This window comes from Boleophthalmus pectinirostris, unplaced genomic scaffold, assembly GCF_026225935.1.
Source record: "Boleophthalmus pectinirostris isolate CB_2022bp ecotype Guang Dong unplaced genomic scaffold, ASM2622593v1 HiC_scaffold_15, whole genome shotgun sequence".
Taxonomy (NCBI): domain Eukaryota; kingdom Metazoa; phylum Chordata; class Actinopteri; order Gobiiformes; family Gobiidae; genus Boleophthalmus; species Boleophthalmus pectinirostris.
The window spans coordinates 23,463,153-23,481,656 of record NW_026571070.1 but is presented as its reverse complement, the minus strand read 5'-3'; the positions used below and the strand labels follow the sequence as shown (position 1 = coordinate 23,481,656).

Sequence of the window (18,504 nt, the reverse complement as noted above, 5' to 3'; positions counted from 1 at the left end):
CTATATCTAAACAGAAACAATAGTCTAATAAACTAATGGTTTCTCAGCATTGCTTAATCTAATCATCAGAATAGATTAAGTACTATTGTCCGTAAACACAGCTTGACAATCATATTTAGATTAATTAAATTAGCTGGCTGTGCAGTCAGAAAGCTTGCAGGACAGTTGCATACAATACGTAACTGTGAAGGTCCGCCACCTGCTTGTCGCCATGGAGATGTTGTTGCTTAGCCTGGAATGTTCCTCAATATGATATTAAACTAGCTAGCATTTATTTGATTTCAGGTGTTTATACAATACCGTAAAAAACATGCATTCTCATTCTGAACAACATCATTTCTCCACTGATTTTACCTGTATTTCCACTAGCTTCCACTGCTTAACTTTGCAGCAATAGATACGAAAAATCTCCATGGAAACAAGCAGGTGGTGTCCTCTCCACTAGAAAAGTTACATAGTACATAGTGTTACATATAACCCAGAACTCAGAGGGCAGGACAACTAAATAGTTTCTTTGTACTGCCTTGACTCCTGGCTGCATACTGTACATGAGGTCTACCTGGTATTCATAAAAGTTAAATTACCCTTTGCCTCCACTGAGTGAGCACAGATTTCCCAGATGACCCAGGTTTTAGCTCACTTAGTGCTACTGCTACCACAGACAGACCTTAACCATTTTACCGACTCTTCTCTTGCACTTCAACACGCTATGGCACCTCAAAGCAGCAGAGAAAATCAACTGTCTGAATCACTGAGAGCGGGTCAGGCGAAAAGGTCAAGTCGGCCTATTTCAGAGGAGCCAGTTGCCGCAGTGACGCCGCCATCTTTAATTCATGGTGGTTGTCTGGGCTGTCGCCTGGAGCTGGCAGCTGAGTGACTGAGAGGGACCAAACTGCATGGGAATTCTCAGAGATCTAGTTTGGAGAAAGACACAGAGGGATGTGTTGGGTTGTGCCATCAACCTCAAAGCCCTTGGAGATCCAAGCTTTTAGCCCCTAACAATTATTCATGCTGTTAAGAGAGGTCATTTTTAAAGTGTGCTAAGCTTTCTGCATTGTATTACTATAAATCGAAGCTTATATGAGAGAAATACTGGATACTACAGGATCTACAGTTTCCTTTTGATTGCATCGATATTGTCTTATTGATTTCTCCCAATTCAACCCCCCCAAAAACTCAACATTGACCTGTATTCTGGGATATTATATCAAGACACTGTAGTTAAATAAGGGAAAAGTTATCATTTTAGCCCAAAATTATACCCCAAATTGCATATATTTATGCCACTGAAAACTGAAAAAAGATCTAGATTTAAAATTGTATACAAAACTATTTATTATCATATTTGATCTAAAAATGCCAAAAAAAGAAACATCTGTCTAGGAAATAGACTGGCAGTGTTTTCAGGTGAAAGCTTGGTGAAAACTAAATAAAATTCTAACCCTAAAAAAGAGTTTTGCCTGCAGTACTTTTTGTAAAATTTTGTTGCTACAAAAAAAAAAAAAAAAAAAAAAATCCATGCCTGTAGAGCACTGTGTCACCTCCCATATGTGTAAGGAAAGTTGAATGTGTGAACATGTTGAAAGTGAGAAATCTCTGTTGCGTGTGACAGGAACAGGTTTTTTGGAGCACGAGGAAAAGGCCGGCAGCCATGTTGAATTTTAGCAGCCGAGCGCCGTAATGACACAAGCTGTTTAAATCTGCGGACACGGTGTCAAGCGAATGTTAATTTGCTTGCAGGTGTGTTCCTCTGTGCTGTCCCTGCTCCAGCCCTCCTCATCTCCCTCCTCACCCTCTCTCACTTTTATTACCTCTGTCACCCGCTGCCTCGTCCCAAAATGGCTTTTTTGGCAGACGGTGCATGCGCCGGTGTGCGAGGTGTCCTTGGTCTGAGCCATAATTACAATAAAAGATACGCTGGTGGCCCCGGAGAGTCAATGAAATATGGCCTTAGCTTTGGAGTGGACTGCCAAATTCCCAGCATCCTCTTTGGCTCTTCAGACACACAGATGGCATCCTGGTACTGGGCATAGCTACGTGGAGAGGCGAGTCTTGACTTCTTGTTCGGCCTTGGTTTTACCTCAATGGGGACACATTTTATAGTCCAGCCAAGGTCACCTGTTCAAACCTGCGCCAAGAAAGCACTCCACTGAACATAATGCGCCTTGCTATTCCTGATGGATAGCTTATTTAAATGCACTTAATGACCTAATAACATAGCGTCAACCCGCGGTATTCTTTTCTAATGAGAGACTCCCAGTTGTCCTTATGTAATTGCTTCCCCTAAATGATGGTAAATGAGTTCTCCGAAACATGTTCCCTTCTAATTCCCATAGACCCCAAGAGAAGACCCCCTACGATGATTGGTCCCATGTAGGTTGCGTTGCTTTAGCTTAAAGGCCAGCTGTTTTCTGAGCCTTTACTTCCTCTTTGTCTTATTTCCCTGAGGTAACGGTTAAACTGACAAGTCACTGGCAAAACTTGACAAATTATCTGCAACTGTGCTGTGATTGGAAAGAAGTCAAGCTGATTAATTGTCATAGACTTTCCAAACTTCTTAAATATAGTGTCATTTATATCAAAAATCACTCATATTCCATTGACCTTCCCGGGTAGTCCCCATGTACTTACGAATTGGGTCATCTATTTTTGGGTAAGAGGGAAGCTACTGCACATTAAGAACAACCTACTGCTGTGAGCTCAGTGTGACAACTCCAACTTTTATTATGGCCAATAATCAATAATTCATTTGCTTTTAGTCACGACTCAGGGTCTTTAAAAGGCAATTCTGTTCAAACAAAAACACAGTCAATTGATTCAGTTGACTCCTAATGTCTCAGGTCTTCAAAGTGGAACCAAAAAGGCATTGCATGAATTCATTTCTGGTATAAATTCAGGTATAAAAATTTTACTGTGGTAGATTTGTGTTATTCTAATGAGCATAAAATGAGCATCCTTATCACAACATTACTGAATTTTTAGTTAGTTTTTCTGTTGTTGGATTGCAACCTATTTTTCCGCAGTAAAATAAACTTATTGTAATATCAACCAACCATGTCTTTAGTTGACTAAATAAATTCTTGGTCAACTAAAGACATGTCCTGATGATTAGGTGACTAAAAAGGGGGCATGGCAAAAGCTCTCAAAACTGTTATGTATCTCTGTGTAGGTGATCCAAACTGCATGGGAGTTGAGTAAATGATTTATGATGAAAAAGTACTAGATAATGTAAGATTAAACTAAATCATGAGTTTTACTTAATTCCAACAATAATACAAAATCTTCAGCTAACTCAACTTCTTCTGTCCATCTTAAATAAACCTAGTACATATTTCTGTTGTTACCCCATATAAATCCACATAATCTAAGGAAATATTGAAAAAGTTAATATGCAGCAGCATCACAGTTGTGTATTATAGTCGCCCAAATACATACGCTCTCCCAACACTAAAGATTAAATTTTAATTTGCTGTGTGTATTGCACCATTTAAAGGGTGTCACATTTGAGATGATGTGTTTTCTCATCGTAAAGATATACATGCTTAAATGAATCTGTTGTTTAGTAGCATGCAAGGTTTTTCCTTGGTTACAGCCATGTGTATATTATAATGTCATATAAACCAAAGTTATAGGTCACTTTGAAGAGGTTTGTTTGCGTGTATTTTCCAATTACAATATAGCTTCAATTGTTTACATCAAAAATCAGCTAAAAGCCACTCCAATCCTGTGCAGGTCATTAAACCCCTGTGCGCTTGGACTTACTTGACTCCGCTAATAGCCGGGTTGCTACTGATGACACGCTGAGATTGACTGCTGATGAGGTTGACATGGCAACCCGACGTCACTCAGCGGTAGGTGTATAGGAAAGGTCATGCTGTTTGTGAAATTATCTTGTACGCCTTAAAGTTCACTGAAGCGCCTTCGTTAAGAGTCTCTTTTTGTTTTGCTAATGACATTTTTCCCTGGCCGTGTCAAACAGGGCATTTCCCCCTTTTTTTCTGCCAGAGGTAATCAACAGCATCCTCTGTGATTGTATTTTAATTAAAAGGCACCATTTTAATCATCTCTGGTGTAGTGTCGGGGAAAAGGGGATGTGTTGTTATCACTGTCCCTGCCTATCACACGAGCACGCGGACCCCAGCACGCGCTCATCGACAGACTAACCATGCTTGGCTGGATGCTTCATTAAATGGAAGGCCATAATTAATATTGAGAGCTGACAAGGCTGCTCAGAAAAGCCCATGAATTAAGCGGGAAGTGATGAGGAGGTAAAGTTGAATGGACGGACACTAATTGCAGAGCGGTGAGATGCATGGTCCAGGGGGACGGGGACGGCTCCTCTGGCTTCAAGCAACTTCGGTGTAAAGTTTGTCCTCGTCTCCTGTCTCTTTAAGACAGGTGTAAAATCTGCAGACAGTGAAGTCATCTGTCCAAACCTCCATTTGGTCTTCCTCCGACACCCCAGGCCTTCTCTTACTGCAGTCCATTTAACAGTTTGTTAACAGGACTCTGTCTAATTGGCACTAAGCTTTGAAAGTACCACTTTACTCGTAATATACAGCACTACAGATACATCAGTATTTAAAAAAAGAATTCTACATAAAACAGTGACAGTAAAATGTATAAAATAACCACAAATAGATTTTGTATTTTTAGTTGATGCAACATGTAGGCAATATATTAGTGACTTCATGCAATAACAATAGATGAAACATAATAAAACAGATTTACTTTTCAGTCTGTATCTATCAAATATGAATCTAATAAGAAACTTTCCTTATTTCTGAAGTGAGGTTAGTGCAGGTTACACTACATGTTTAAATCAAGCACTTTAGACTGTGTGGATGTTGGCACCAGGGGAAACATTGTCTCATGATCGACCCATTAAACAGAGTTATGTGTCAGTGAAGAAGCTGTCGTGTGTGTAATCTACTGGTGAAGCAGGAATTTCAGAACATTGTGCCTTTTATTCCAGTGCAAAAGAACAGCATGCCCCACGGTTCTCACCATTGAACCCATTTTGCTGACAAATTGAAGCATTACATCACAAAGTGTCATTTTATGATATCTACCAAACAAAATGTCTGCACATTATGTTTATACAAGGACCCTGGCAGATTATTTAATTACTGAAGGGCCAGAACAGAAGGCCATGCAGCCTTGCACTTAAAACAATTTAAAAGTTACAATTTCTGCTGCACTTGACGTTATGCCTGTGTGAGAACTGATGAACAGACTCCCTTCACCTATCTCTTCTCATTATTAAAACCTGACAGAGACTCTGCTTGTGCTCAACCTGTTCTGTATTCACGGTCATGAGCTGTTCTGTGCTGTACATCATGAAAACGCCATAGCACCGTGGAGCTGCATCCTATATCACACTGACCACTGACCAGGCACATAGGAGGGCAATACAGAGTTAAGAGCAAAGAGTAGGTCCCATGTCTATGGGAAGGCCACAATTGAAAACATGCAACTAAACCTAAAGAGGCCTGACCAGGTGTCACCTAGGGCAGAGGGCTCCTTCAAGAGCCTCAAGTGGGTCAAGTTACCTATCATTTTAACTAAATGGACCTACAATTACATCAAGCTATAGGCAATTGTAGTAAGTATGTAACAATTTCATATGTGTAGGGCATTTTTGTACCTGTACCTTTTGCATTTAAAACACATGGGCTCTATAGGTCATATCTTAATAATATCAGAAAATAAAATAAATAAAAACAGTTAGAAGGTTGTGTTGTCCACCCTTCTATTTAAGCTTCAAGACAAAGTGAAATGAGGTTAGTATTTTTCCTCTAAAAAAGCTGATCACCTGAGCTGATGTGAGCAGTATCTGGTGTGATGTGAACCATACAGTCTATAAAGTGAGCACAGGGAGCAGCTTCTCACAGTGCTGCTGCCATCTGGTCATTTATTAGTCTGAGCCACTGACCACCTCACATGCATTATAATAACCTATTCATACTACATCATATGGACACTTCGCCTGTGGAGTTAGTGTCACAGGCACAGTGGAAGGAGTCACACTAATTGGTGAATGATAGGTCTGCCATTAGTGCCGAGATTCACTCGGTAATGTAGTCGTAAGCTCCACTGTTATTATGTAGCAGTCACTCGTAGTAACTTTGGACTGGTCTGGCTGCTGCATTCTACACTACACTTATGGTCCATATTTATGATTAATTCGAAGTCATCTAATCCTCCAGACGAGGTAAATAATAATTGATATTTGCAAATAGTTATGGTGCTAACTTTAAACTTCGGTGTGGTCACTATATCAAATGAAATTGCTGCGCTAATTAGCTCATGCCATGGATCTATTAAAATAACATAGACTCATAACTCAAGTTTTGTTGTAAAGAACAATTCAGACAGCATAACCAACTCTTCACATTTGTGTATATTAGCTATTTAAGCTGTATTTTCTTAAAAAAAAAAAAAGTATTTAAGTAAGTAGTAAGTATATATATTTAGCATAGTAGAATGAAAGCTAGCTGTACCACACATTAGCCGTTTAGCCAAATTTATCATCTGAACTGTTACACTTTAAGAGATGTAATATGTTTAGGCTAGCTATATTTTTTTCACTCACTCAGTGTGCTACTTCTAATTCCAACTGATTACCCTATTGTATTTCAAGTGTTCTCGACCAAATGTTAAATAGTTGATTGGCGTGTAGTATTTTCCTATAGCCTACGTTGGCCTACATATTCCTATAGACATTGCAACCATACAGAATCTCAAGTCTTTACAGTCAGCCCACACAATGATGGTATTGATGCTTCCTTTTTCAGATGTGCTGTTGTTACCGTGTGAAATCATGTCATATGTTGATCCTAATTAATATGCCTGTGTCTCTCCTCTCGCTCTCTCCCTCTGTCACTTTTCCTCTCCTGCAGGCTGCCTATTCGAAGACGAGCTCTGCACACCATATGAGTTCTGCGTCAATGGTAAGTCAGCCTCCAAGGGCGCTCACACCCACTACGTCTCATTATAGAGAAACATCCAGCATGGTCACAGCCCTCATCGAACGCATGCAGTTTTTAAGCTATTTTTAGAGCGTGGTGTGGGTTTTCCATTCATAGACTTGTGTAGGATGGCGTTAGGAGCTTTGTGTTTTGAAATGTATCTGTTGAATCATATTTTGAATGTCTATTATGCACTGTTTGGCCCTGAGGTTTCCCATAAGCACACAGACGAGCCCTCCATTTATTGAAGATGCTTGCGTCTGTGTCCGGTTGCCATGACAACATGCATCCGATGAATGGGAAGATTTTTTTTTTTTTAACCCAGTACGATTTCCGGCCCCGTCGCACACCTGCGTTTAATTTTGAGGAGGAATGATGGTACATAGATACCAGTCAGGCTTAATTGGAAGGCCATATGAAAGGATAATGTATTCTGGTATTGTGGTTCACAAGCTGTCCGTGTTTGTATTTGGTAAACACACAATGTCCGAATGCCTCTGTGTGGACCATTCTTTTGTCTGAATGAAATAGATACGTGATTACCGGTCAACATATTCATTTCAGGAACACGAATAAAGAATAGCAGGACAGAAAAACAATACGAATTAGTTTAGACAAATATAGGATCTGTAGTTTTTAGTGTTGTCACAATGCTAAAATCTTAAGTTTAATTTGATAAAAAGAAAGAAAAAGACTTGATCCTTGATAACAATTTTGATAACATAATGATAAATGCACAATAAAATTTTCAACACAAAACAATACTAGTTTCCTTTATGTTACCTTGCGTTCTTTTTGTATTTCCTATATAGATCAAGGACAGTCTAAAGTTACTAGTACTACTACAGTTTGTCCTACTTATGTGATAACACTTAAAATTAAATATTTTCAAGACTGGTTTTAGTACTGATTAGTGCCTAGGTAATGGTGTTTTGACAACAACAGAATTTTGCATTACCTGCTGCTTAATAGTATTTTATTTAATTTTTTTTTACCAAATAATGAATTTACAGTTAAATACGGCAGGTCAGATTCAAAATACACTTCATTTATTTCATATTTTCCACTTTTAAACAACCATGTTTTGAAAGGCTGAAGCATTTCATCACCACTGAAGACAACAAACCAGTGATAAATTAGGATTTTTGTAAATGTATTGTAGAAATTGTAGACTATCTATATTAGAAAATAAATGTCTTTCCAGCCATTTTTCATTAGCCCAGTTCGAGCGGAGAGAGGAGAAAAAAAAACCCTCTTTAATTACACACTGACTGCTTTGGTTCAGAGCAACGCCTTGTAGCCTAATAGAACAAAATTTGCTGACAACTCGCTGGAAAATACCCCGAGGCTCAGAACGAAGGCTTCATATTAAGTTTAGCTTATTATGCACGCTCATGAGACACTTATTTCTTTGTAGCTTTCCTATTTTGCCACCACAACCTAATATCCAAGTTTTGCGGAGACACTATTTGGTGGTATGATTGCGTTTTGTTCATGTTACCCGCAGTGGAGCGATGAGGCTTCTGGACTCCTGATGAGCGGGCCAGACAGGGCACGCGTGGGGGTAACTAGGTCTGGCACTTTCTCGCCTCCCTCAAGGACTAACCTGGTTTTCTCAGGGTTGGGCCAATCCTCACTCGCACTGTTGCTATGGAGAAGGGCTTGACAGCTTACAAAAAAGGAGCTTCTTTCTGTGTCAATCAATATTTGTTTTTGTAACTGCATGTACTTATCCCTTTATATCTCACCAGCAACCACTTCAAATCTATATTTCTCTACCTACTCTTTAAATGCTATGTAATTACCACAATGTTGGAAAACACATTTCATTTGATGCATCTCTCCCTGGTGTGTTGTGTTTTGCCGCAATGATAAGCCAAGCTAAAGTACAGCGGATAAGTGGTCCACGCTCCCTTTGGGCATGAGTTGGCGCCTATTAAACACTTAACCAAGGCTTTTTTATATTGATCCGTGGTTATCTTACCTCCACTTGAGCCAATATTGTCCGAAATACTTGCAATTTGTTTTAGATTTAAACGCTTTGGCTGACGGTGGTATTGATCGTAAACCTGCTGCATCTGCAAACACCAACACTTTAAGCAACAACTTCTACATTTCAAGATAAGTGGACACTCAAATGCATTTGAGCACACTTTATATTAAACTACTCCAGGTACAATGAGGGTTAGGGTTAGAGGCAGGGATATCAATGACCATAAATTCAAACATGTTATTTCAGTGTAGTTACTCCTAATAAGTAGAGCAAAATATTCAACTTTTTGATTTGTTCTAGACCTCTAAATGCACATTGTAATGAAAGTTAGTCAGTTCATTATTCGATCTTATTATTCAGTTGTTAATAATGTGCCTCTGAACAGAATTCTACTTTTTAAACAAATATTGCAAATCTAATCTCGCTTTTAATACTATCAAAATCTATAGAGATTTTTTTTCCACAAAACTGTGCCACCCTAATAGAAATATGGAACTGAATGGTTAGAATTAGAGAGGTGTGTTTGATGTCGAGAGTGTGCTTTGTCTCCCTAATGTTTTTATTTTCATGTAGATCTGAAGTGCACGCATAATTCGAATTATCATTTCAAAGGTTTTTAAAAAGCCGTAAACACTCCACGCCTCACATCCTAATCATTGTAGATGTTTTCTCTTCCCTATAGCGTTGTGCATCTGGACTGCCTCGCTGCACTGATTCTGGCCTATTCATTTTGGACGACACTCGAGCACACCTGTTTCAATATGTCTTAATTTGTCTCCGGGACTGTCCTTCCCTCCCTCCGTTCCCTCCCCTCCCTCCGCCTGGCTGTCAGCATTTGTGTTTGCTCCTGTTATCCCCTAGCATTAGCCTTCACAGTTTAAACAGATTTAGCCGTACTACTGTCTGTCGCGGTGCCTGTGGAGGAAGCATTAGGATTTACAGCGCTTTACCGTTTTGTGGTGGGAAATCTTTGTGTGTCAACAACATGCGACCTAGAGTGAGATTTATTGGAAGGTACATCATAGGTGAACCACATGATTGATTCCTGGGCCAGTTTTATCCATTATAGAGTAAACAGACCAAGGTTCATTTGCATTGTGTTTTCCGAAGTGCCACAAATTGATTTGTCGTCAGCTTAATATTTCTTTAACACTGACAGATGATCATTACAGAATCACTGTCTTTATAGACTTTGTTTCACATTCTGCCAAGTCCTGAAGGCGTTCAGCTAGGGCTATACAATGTATTGTAATCAAATAGAAATTGCAATTTGACTTAGTGCAATTATCAAACCGCAAAAGCTGCAATTATTTAGATGATAGAACATCTTCTGGGAAAAAAAAAAAACCTTATAGAAAAAATGTGTACCTGTAGTTTGGACCTTTGCATGTTCTGAAAGGCATGGTATTCTTGTATTAGTTTATCAGTTCCTTGTCTTGTCTCAAATGTTAGAGCAGACCAAAATCAACTTTTAGCTATTTTAACCATGTTATAGTTGTTTAACCTTTTCATTTTCTCTTCTCATTTAAAGTTGTGTTTAGCATGATTCTTGCATGTTTGAGAAATCTTTATATGTCATTACACTGATCCACCCCCATTTTCACCGTCACAGGTACATGCCCACTGCTCTATACTTACTGCTCTAATAAATTTTTTTCTTAATTTGTGATATGCGTAGGATTCGGTTGTATTGCGTAGTCATTTTGTCTCAGATGCTGACAGCTGCGGCTCTTTGTTTTGATTATGTTTGTGGTGACGTCAGCTCCCTTTATGCTTTGCACTTTTCAGCTAACTTGTTTCTTTTATTAAATGTTTTTAGATCAATATTGTGATTTAACATATCCAAATTATAACACAATGACCAAATTATGTCATATATTCTAACTATATAGCAGACACAAGCAGAATTCTTTTTTTAACATAGTTTGGAAATCTAATCGCAATCGCAGCACTTGCCAGACTAACTGTGCAGCCCTACTTAACAAGTGTCTTAAGTTTTTTTGTACACATATATCACATATCTTCATTGCATGGCATCTTTATCTTATGTTCAAATTCTGTGAACCGTTCATGGTGGGAGTCTCCTAAGCCTGAAATTAAACCGTTTTGATGCCAAAAGTGTCAGAGAGCTGCTTTGTGATTTCTCATGCGTGTGGCTCTGAAATGTTACCTTCTCTCCTCCTGAGCTGCACCTGAAACACCTCAATAAATCAATCAGCCATTATATTTGACTAACAGGACTTTATATGGTTTAAACAATACATGAGCTGTGTATTCTATGACTGAATGTTGGCTCTGCTTTTACCGGAAATGTCCCACATGAGTCATCTTGTTTATTGTTTGGCTCTAGATCCACCGAAGAGGAAAACTATCAAACATCTAACAGCCCTATCTTCTGATATGTCCCGACTCCCTATACCCTTTATTTAGTCATTACTGGCTTTTACCAAACAGAAACAGTAGGCCTGCAGGATTAATCACCGCTCAGTCAACATAACAATTTAAATGGTCATAATTCCCAAGGCTGCAGTTATTTACGGTATTTAAATCCATTCATTGTCCATTGGATCTTATATGTTTAACATGTGGGATTACTGCATTAGTTTATCACTTTCCTGTCCAAGTAAATCTCCTGTGCTTATTTAGAATGGCTCGACTTCATTTTAAAACGTGGCAAAAATGCTGTTATGTTTTTTGTTATTTACAAAATTGTTTAGTGCTGCCCTTCAGAAAAAGACTCCATGCTAAATCAAAAATCAGTTCAAATGTCTATATTTGTATAGCGTCAATGCTGATAATGTGATGAGTGGAAAAGAGTGAGAGCTGGCAGTGTGAGAGGAAGGTGCCATGTTGTTATTCAGACACATTTGTTATGATCTGTGTCACCCGCAGCTCTCCTGCTGCTCCATATGAAATCCTAAAATAACTTGATGTTGTGTGCACAGTGTGTATGGTAATCCACCATCTCCCACGGGTTTGTCTCAGAACGGAGCTGTCATTTACCGGGTCAGAGGAACGGGAGGGAGGCAGGAAAACACCCACCTCTGCTGCAGAATAAGAATTTCATTTAGAGGTCCCGTCTGACATCACATCATTATCTGGGTAATTATTACTCTCAGAGCATCGAGGCGAGCACAGAAAATTGCTGCATGTTGGGGACATGAGCTGTAATGTTTGTGTATCGTACAATGCCCAAAGTGTCAGTGAGCATCAATCATAGCATTGATGTTTGTTGTCCGACAACTTGGGCTAATTAATGGAGTGCTCTGGTGCATGACAAAGTGTTGATTCACATCATTAGGTCCAGGCATGGTGAGGCATTGGCACTAGTGCTATGAGAGTAGTGCTGTGGACACGCTTTACGCACAAGGGTCAGTGCACACACTGCACCTGCAGGAGTCATCCCCACAGATCATCATGAGGTGGACTCTCATGAGTTTAGCCAACAACAGTGACACGTCTGTACAGCTGAGAGGAGGTGACAGCACAGCTCATTTCTATTCCAGACATTACATTTACACACTGCGTCTGCAAGCCCCCGAGCCTTCAGAGGTCTAGACCAGCCATTGAATGATGAAGCTGATAGGGACTCGGTGGCGTGGGTTGCCTAGCAACCAGTATTGAGTGAGGCGGGCGGGCGCTGATAGGGAGATTACCCAGACTCTGATAAAGTCCTTTCTGCCATGAACGCCTCCTTATCTTAGCACTGTCAGAGGAGAAATGTCAGCTATTAGCTTCGCCCCAAACCAGGGAATCAGGGTACGGGGCGGTCAGCGTGCCACACACTATGAAGCTACTGAGCAGCGTTTGTCTTCATATCCCATTGTAAATGCTCTCATATCCTTGTGCATGTTGTCCGTGATGAGTGCTCACTGAATGTCTCTGTTTGTGCAGATGGAGTGTTCGGACAGTGCCAGGAGTTGGCTGGAGCAGACCTCCACACTTATGACATCTCATCGTCGGCTCTGCAGCGCCTCAGGATCCTCCTGCAGAAACTGGCTCACAGAGGTACAGCCCCACGCTTCTCTGCTACAGGCCTTATCAGTCATGTACAGGGCCGCAAGCACTGTGGCAGCTGCCATTGTGTGGCTCACCAAACAGCCAAGCTGTCTCTTTTGGCGTGCACAGGACAATGCCACTGAGCTGAACAGGTCATTTGACTCACAGTGGCCATTGTTTAGCCATTATTGCCCAGCTCGAGCAGCCAGTCTAATTGGCCTGTATGATAGGACATTTAGAGCTAATTTTGTGGATGAGTAACTGTGAGGTGTGCAGTGTAATCACATCAGCCAGACTCTCCCACTCAATCAGTGGCTCCAGCTAATGTGCATGTTATACCAGGTTACATCTTTGGGGAGACATTGTATATGCACAGTAACCTAAGCAGCAGTATTTTAGGATCATTAGTACATTTATTCATCCAGACACTAGGCTTTGTTATTTCTAACCACGCTTTTCAGCTCTCATTAAATTACTAATTAAACAATTCAGCTCTGTTATGATGGTCAAGTCAATAGATTTTTAACTGTTGACTGTTTGGACCCTGAAGACCACTGTTGTTAAGGACAAAAAAAAAATTAATGAAGCACCTGAGACATGTATTCATCTGCAACTGCAGTATGCCTCCACCAGGGGGCAGTAGATGTCTTTAACACAGACCGTGACGGGCTTACATTAGCCTTTCAGACATAATTGGCTTTACGGGCCAGTCTCAGCTTAATATTTTTAACAGGCGTGAACCAGTGTTGAAAATCATTAAGACCGAGCAGTCGGCAAGAGGATATCAAACAGAAGAAAAAAAACAGCCATGAATATTAAGCCTGGCAGGACCACACATTTATTGTAGCCTAATTACTGCTCCCAAATAAACAAATGAAAGCAGAGACATCCACTGTGTGATTTTCCATGCTCACTTTGAGAGGTTGATACCTTTTGGCCTTTAATCTCTGCACTTATTCTGTGACCTTGTGTTTTTAGACATCTGTTTACCACTGCAGACATGACATCATCACTCCAAATCATTTCCCTCCATTTGTTCTGTCCCATCTACAATCAGCGAGCAGGGGCTTTCGCTAGAGCTGCAGCACACTGGTAATGCTAGGTGACACGTTATTCTTATCAGCTATTCAAGTGTCATCTTTGAGACACAAGGGGACTTTTTTCCACCACACGGGTGTTGAGACCATTGTACTGTAACCTAAATTGAAGAGATGAAGGGGGAGGAAAAATAGGGACAGACATCAATGGAATCGATGTACAATCCTCTTTATCTTGCATCAGAGGCACAGGTAGACATCACACAATCTCTGCTCAGCGCACAACACCAATGTCACCCCGATCAATAGAGAGTGACCCCTCCACAAAGGGGCTGGGCTTGTCAGGATGTGTCGCCATTGGCAGTTTACATGGTGTATTAAACTTTCGCCACAATACCACTAGAATACAAGAAGCATTTCGCTCACTGTATTGTCATAGCCACAGCTTACCTTCTTACAAGGCTTTTTAAAAAAATACAATCCATTGTACATCATTTCAATACATCATCATAATATTTTGTGCAAAGACCACTGTTTAAATGGTGAGTCAGTAAAGAACCCTAATAACTTGTCCCATTATAAAAACAAATATTGCAGCAACATGATGTATTGCTGCTGAAAATTGCGTTAAAAACAATATCGAAGACCACTTTGTACCCATGATACTGCATCCCTAATTGGGATATCCCATTAAACACTTTTCTGAATGAACTGACTGTATTTCATAAGCTGCAATAAAGTACAATTAACAATATTTTCTTTTAGAAACAATAAGAATTTCAGTACCCTCAATAGGGATGCAACTAATGATTATTTAGTAGTAAGACTAGTGTCACGATACTAAAATTTCAAACTTAAGACCCAAATGACCATTTTAAGAGCTTTTTTACACAATATTGTAATTTACAACACAAAATAATAGTATTTGCTGATTATACCATGTGGTCTTACTAGTTCTGATGAAACCCAAGATAAAACTATTCAAGAAAGGTCAAATCTTATGTAGTTATGTGATTTGTTTTCAGTATCTCTACTTGTTTAAATTAGTATCTAGTTTTACTATTAATTATTATCTGATTTTTGATACTTTTGACTACCCTAATTTAGACTAGTAGTCAACAGTTATTTAGTAACAGTTATTTTGTCAATTAATCGACTAGTCAAGTGATTATTTTTATTAGAATAACCAAATAAAGGACGTAATATTGTGACTGAAGGCTTATAAAATAATTAAGTGTATTATACTATCTTTTTGGATGTTTTTAATCTGTATAATCCAGATACTGATTACGATTATCAAAACACAACTACAATAGTTTTTTCTTCCAGTTATAGTCTGTTAATCCTTATGTGTCTTATGTGACCTTCTGCAGCTCACATGTTAACATACTACTTAACAAACAAACAATGAAAGCATGAAAAGGTAAGATAAAATGCATTTTTAAAATAGTTACAATTTTAGCCTCTGAACTAATCCCCTGAACTGAGCATCCTTGGTTTGGTTCAAATTCTGCTTTGGGCACTGTCTGTGAATGCACTATATTATATAAGGTTATGCAATGTCTCTAGAATATTGTATCCCTTTGTCTTTTAGGTATTTTTCCATTTCAGTTTTGAAAACCATTATGTATCTGATCAAAATGAATCACGACAGCTTTCCTTGTTAATACCACGCAGTAAACTCTGCTAACCCAGAGTGGGTGGGCCCACTGACCCTGTGCACTGCAGCGTATACTCTTGCAGACCATGTACCAGTGATCTACGGTGATGCGCTGTGACATGTGCATTGGCTCCATTGGCAGGTATAGTCAGTCAGGACAAATCAGAGCTCTGAAACTGACATGCCATCTAACCACAGTGAAGCATCATCTTACCTCTTTGGTCTTGTCCTGTGAGCACTACAAGTTAATGTTCTCTGACAGAGGAGCACAGGAACCTGACTCAGACTCTGCCTTGTCTGTTCCCTGACAACCTTGCAGCATGATACAAGGAAGAAAAATTGAACCAACCGCACTCTGGTATATGTCATGTCAAAACAAGCAAGCATTCAACAGAGATGACAATAATTCAATCTTTTTTTGTAATCGATGACATCCCTTTAAATCCTAATCTGTGTAGCAAGTGAAGCAGGCACAGGACTAAAACATGCCATGCAATTACTTTACTTCAACAAATCCATCAGCACAGCTAGATCCAGATTTAACCCACATCCTCTCACCTAGTCGCTGGCATGACACCTCCACCTCTACAAACTACACTTTGCACTTTATTTGTGCTATACTGCAGTGTGACTTCTAAATTATTAAAAACTAGTGTAGTGTAGCACTTTCATTTTTCATTTATTTTTGTGGTTACTTCTCCTGTGAGCGAATGAGGGGTTCTTTCCAAATGTATTCCTAGATCTATCTGCAGAGTTATTTTAATTTATGTGTCATATTAGATTGACACGTTTCATTTTGACTAATTAGGTTGAACTGGCTGCTAAATTATTCACACTCTCTTCTATTAGTGCCTTTAAAATCAGTTGGTGGACAGAAGTAAAGGAAAGGGGAAAATCTGCATTTCAAAAACACCAGATGAAACAAGTAGACATGTAGAAAGAGTCCCATCTAATAGGCTTTGAATATTTAGGAGGCCCTCACTCTCTCTGTCACACACCAAACAGACAGGAGGCCGGCTTGTTTGAAAGCTGTTGCACTAATGGCAAGGCGTTAATTAAGCGAGGCATTTGCCTGAGACGGCCCGCTATCCTTAACAGGCAAAAAGTGGCAGCACTTGGTGATGGGACCTGCTCTTTCTTCTGGACTTCCAGATGAATTTGCATGACATTTAGATTCTCAGCGCCAGAATAATCAGCTGAGAGGTTGATTGAGAGGAATTGGAGCGTAAAGGCCCCAGCACATTTTTATCCTGACTTTGAACAAAATGCCTCATTTTGGTGGTGTCATTTGCACAGGCATACCTTGTCCCTGAAGTGTGCCCACAGCAGACACATACACATAGTATGTATGGAAATGAGTGCATCCCCAGGAGACAGAGGGGATAGAGGTGTCACAGTCAATGAAGCCAGCCCTAGCTGTGGGCTTGTTGTGGCGCCTCTGCACGTTTACACTGAGCATTTAACCAACTGCAGCTAACTGCAGCAAGCATATGGATCCTTTAGGGTGAAGCCTGCTCTAACTTCCCCATCGTGACTTATAATAGCTGAAATGATGATGATCACCACTATGAGATATAGTGAGAATACAGCACATTGGGTAAGCCACGGGTAGTTAACTGTCATTGTTGTACGGATGGATGGCTGAGCCTCGTTCCAGAACAGTGACAACATACGCTGCTTTGTGCACCATTCAGTGCTGCCAAAAAAGACTGCCGGCATCTGTAGCTGCTCTGCATAGCTCAGATCCTCATCTGCTGCTTATGAATTTCTATGAGAATAACCAGAGTTTAAGGGTGAACAGCCAGGCTAATGAAGACATTCTGTGGCTCACATACTCTTTTAGTCAGTTAGTTTGTTGAAACCTTCCATATTATTACACACGGCTTTTGTCTTTCAGATATCTAAAGGTTAGCAGTATGACAGCTTGGAATTGTAGCCCACAACAGATTGACTGCCTCATTAAAATGTTTCTACATCGGGTTTGAAGAGAACATCTTGGAATGCCACTAAAGTATAATATCTTTGGTATTACTATGCTCTTTGCTGATGGAATCCCGCGCCTCTCGGCTCATTGGGAATGGGGCCATGTTTTGGGTATGTTTTTTGCTTGGGTAGCTCCATCTGGTACTGGCACCAGTGTGCTTTGCCCCTGCCCAGGAGTTCTGCATCCCAACTATGTGTTGGCAATTAGCAGAGCTGTTGGCAAGGCCCCAGGCTGCAGTGTGACATCTTTCCATGCATGTGGAGTGTGCACAGGTCTGTATATGTCTGCGATGGGTGTGGATTCATCTTCTGTTCTCAACAATGTGCACGTTTTTGCTAATATAGGCGAACTTCAGGGCTTAAGTGTAGTTTTCATTTCCAGGTATGACATGGCAAGATGACCTCACACAACAAGTGATCTCCAGAGAGCTCTCCAAACTCAGACACATGCCCCTCCACCACCCTGTCCTACCCCCAGCATCCCTCACCTCTCCCCACGCCTGGAAACAGAGGCCAGAGCTGAACCAAAACCTCCAACAGTATCTCTCCGACCTGGGCTTTCTGAACGAGTCTGAGCTACCAGCACAACCAGAACCAGTGCCTCAACGAGCAAACAATATCCAGGTAAGCTCAAAAGTAAATGAACTGACAATCATAGAAAGTGCTGCTAAATGTCATTTCTGGTAACTCCTACATATACATATAGTGATAAGACCGACATGTGTGGAGCATTTATACACTGTATTTGTGATGCACTGTACATTCTCACTGGTGGTTTAAAATGGAAGGGGCCTCTTCCTCTCCTTTAGAAGGCTCCAGTAACTCTCTTTGCTGGGGGTCGCCCTCTTGTTCATGCTTTTG

At 40.2% G+C, this 18,504-nt stretch overlaps 1 protein-coding gene across 1 annotated transcript in view; it reads left to right on the top strand.

The window, feature by feature from the left end:
- Nucleotides 1-18,504, top strand: part of ptprn2 (protein tyrosine phosphatase receptor type N2) — a 110,426-nt gene that overhangs the window by 7,985 nt on the left and 83,937 nt on the right. Inside the window, exons 2-5 of the mRNA XM_055150816.1 lie at nt 6,903-6,953; nt 12,859-12,972; nt 18,026-18,279; nt 18,453-18,461. Of these exons, the coding sequence (XP_055006791.1) occupies nt 6,903-6,953; nt 12,859-12,972; nt 18,026-18,279; nt 18,453-18,461 (428 nt within the window). The remainder of the gene's footprint in view (nt 1-6,902; nt 6,954-12,858; nt 12,973-18,025; nt 18,280-18,452; nt 18,462-18,504) is intronic.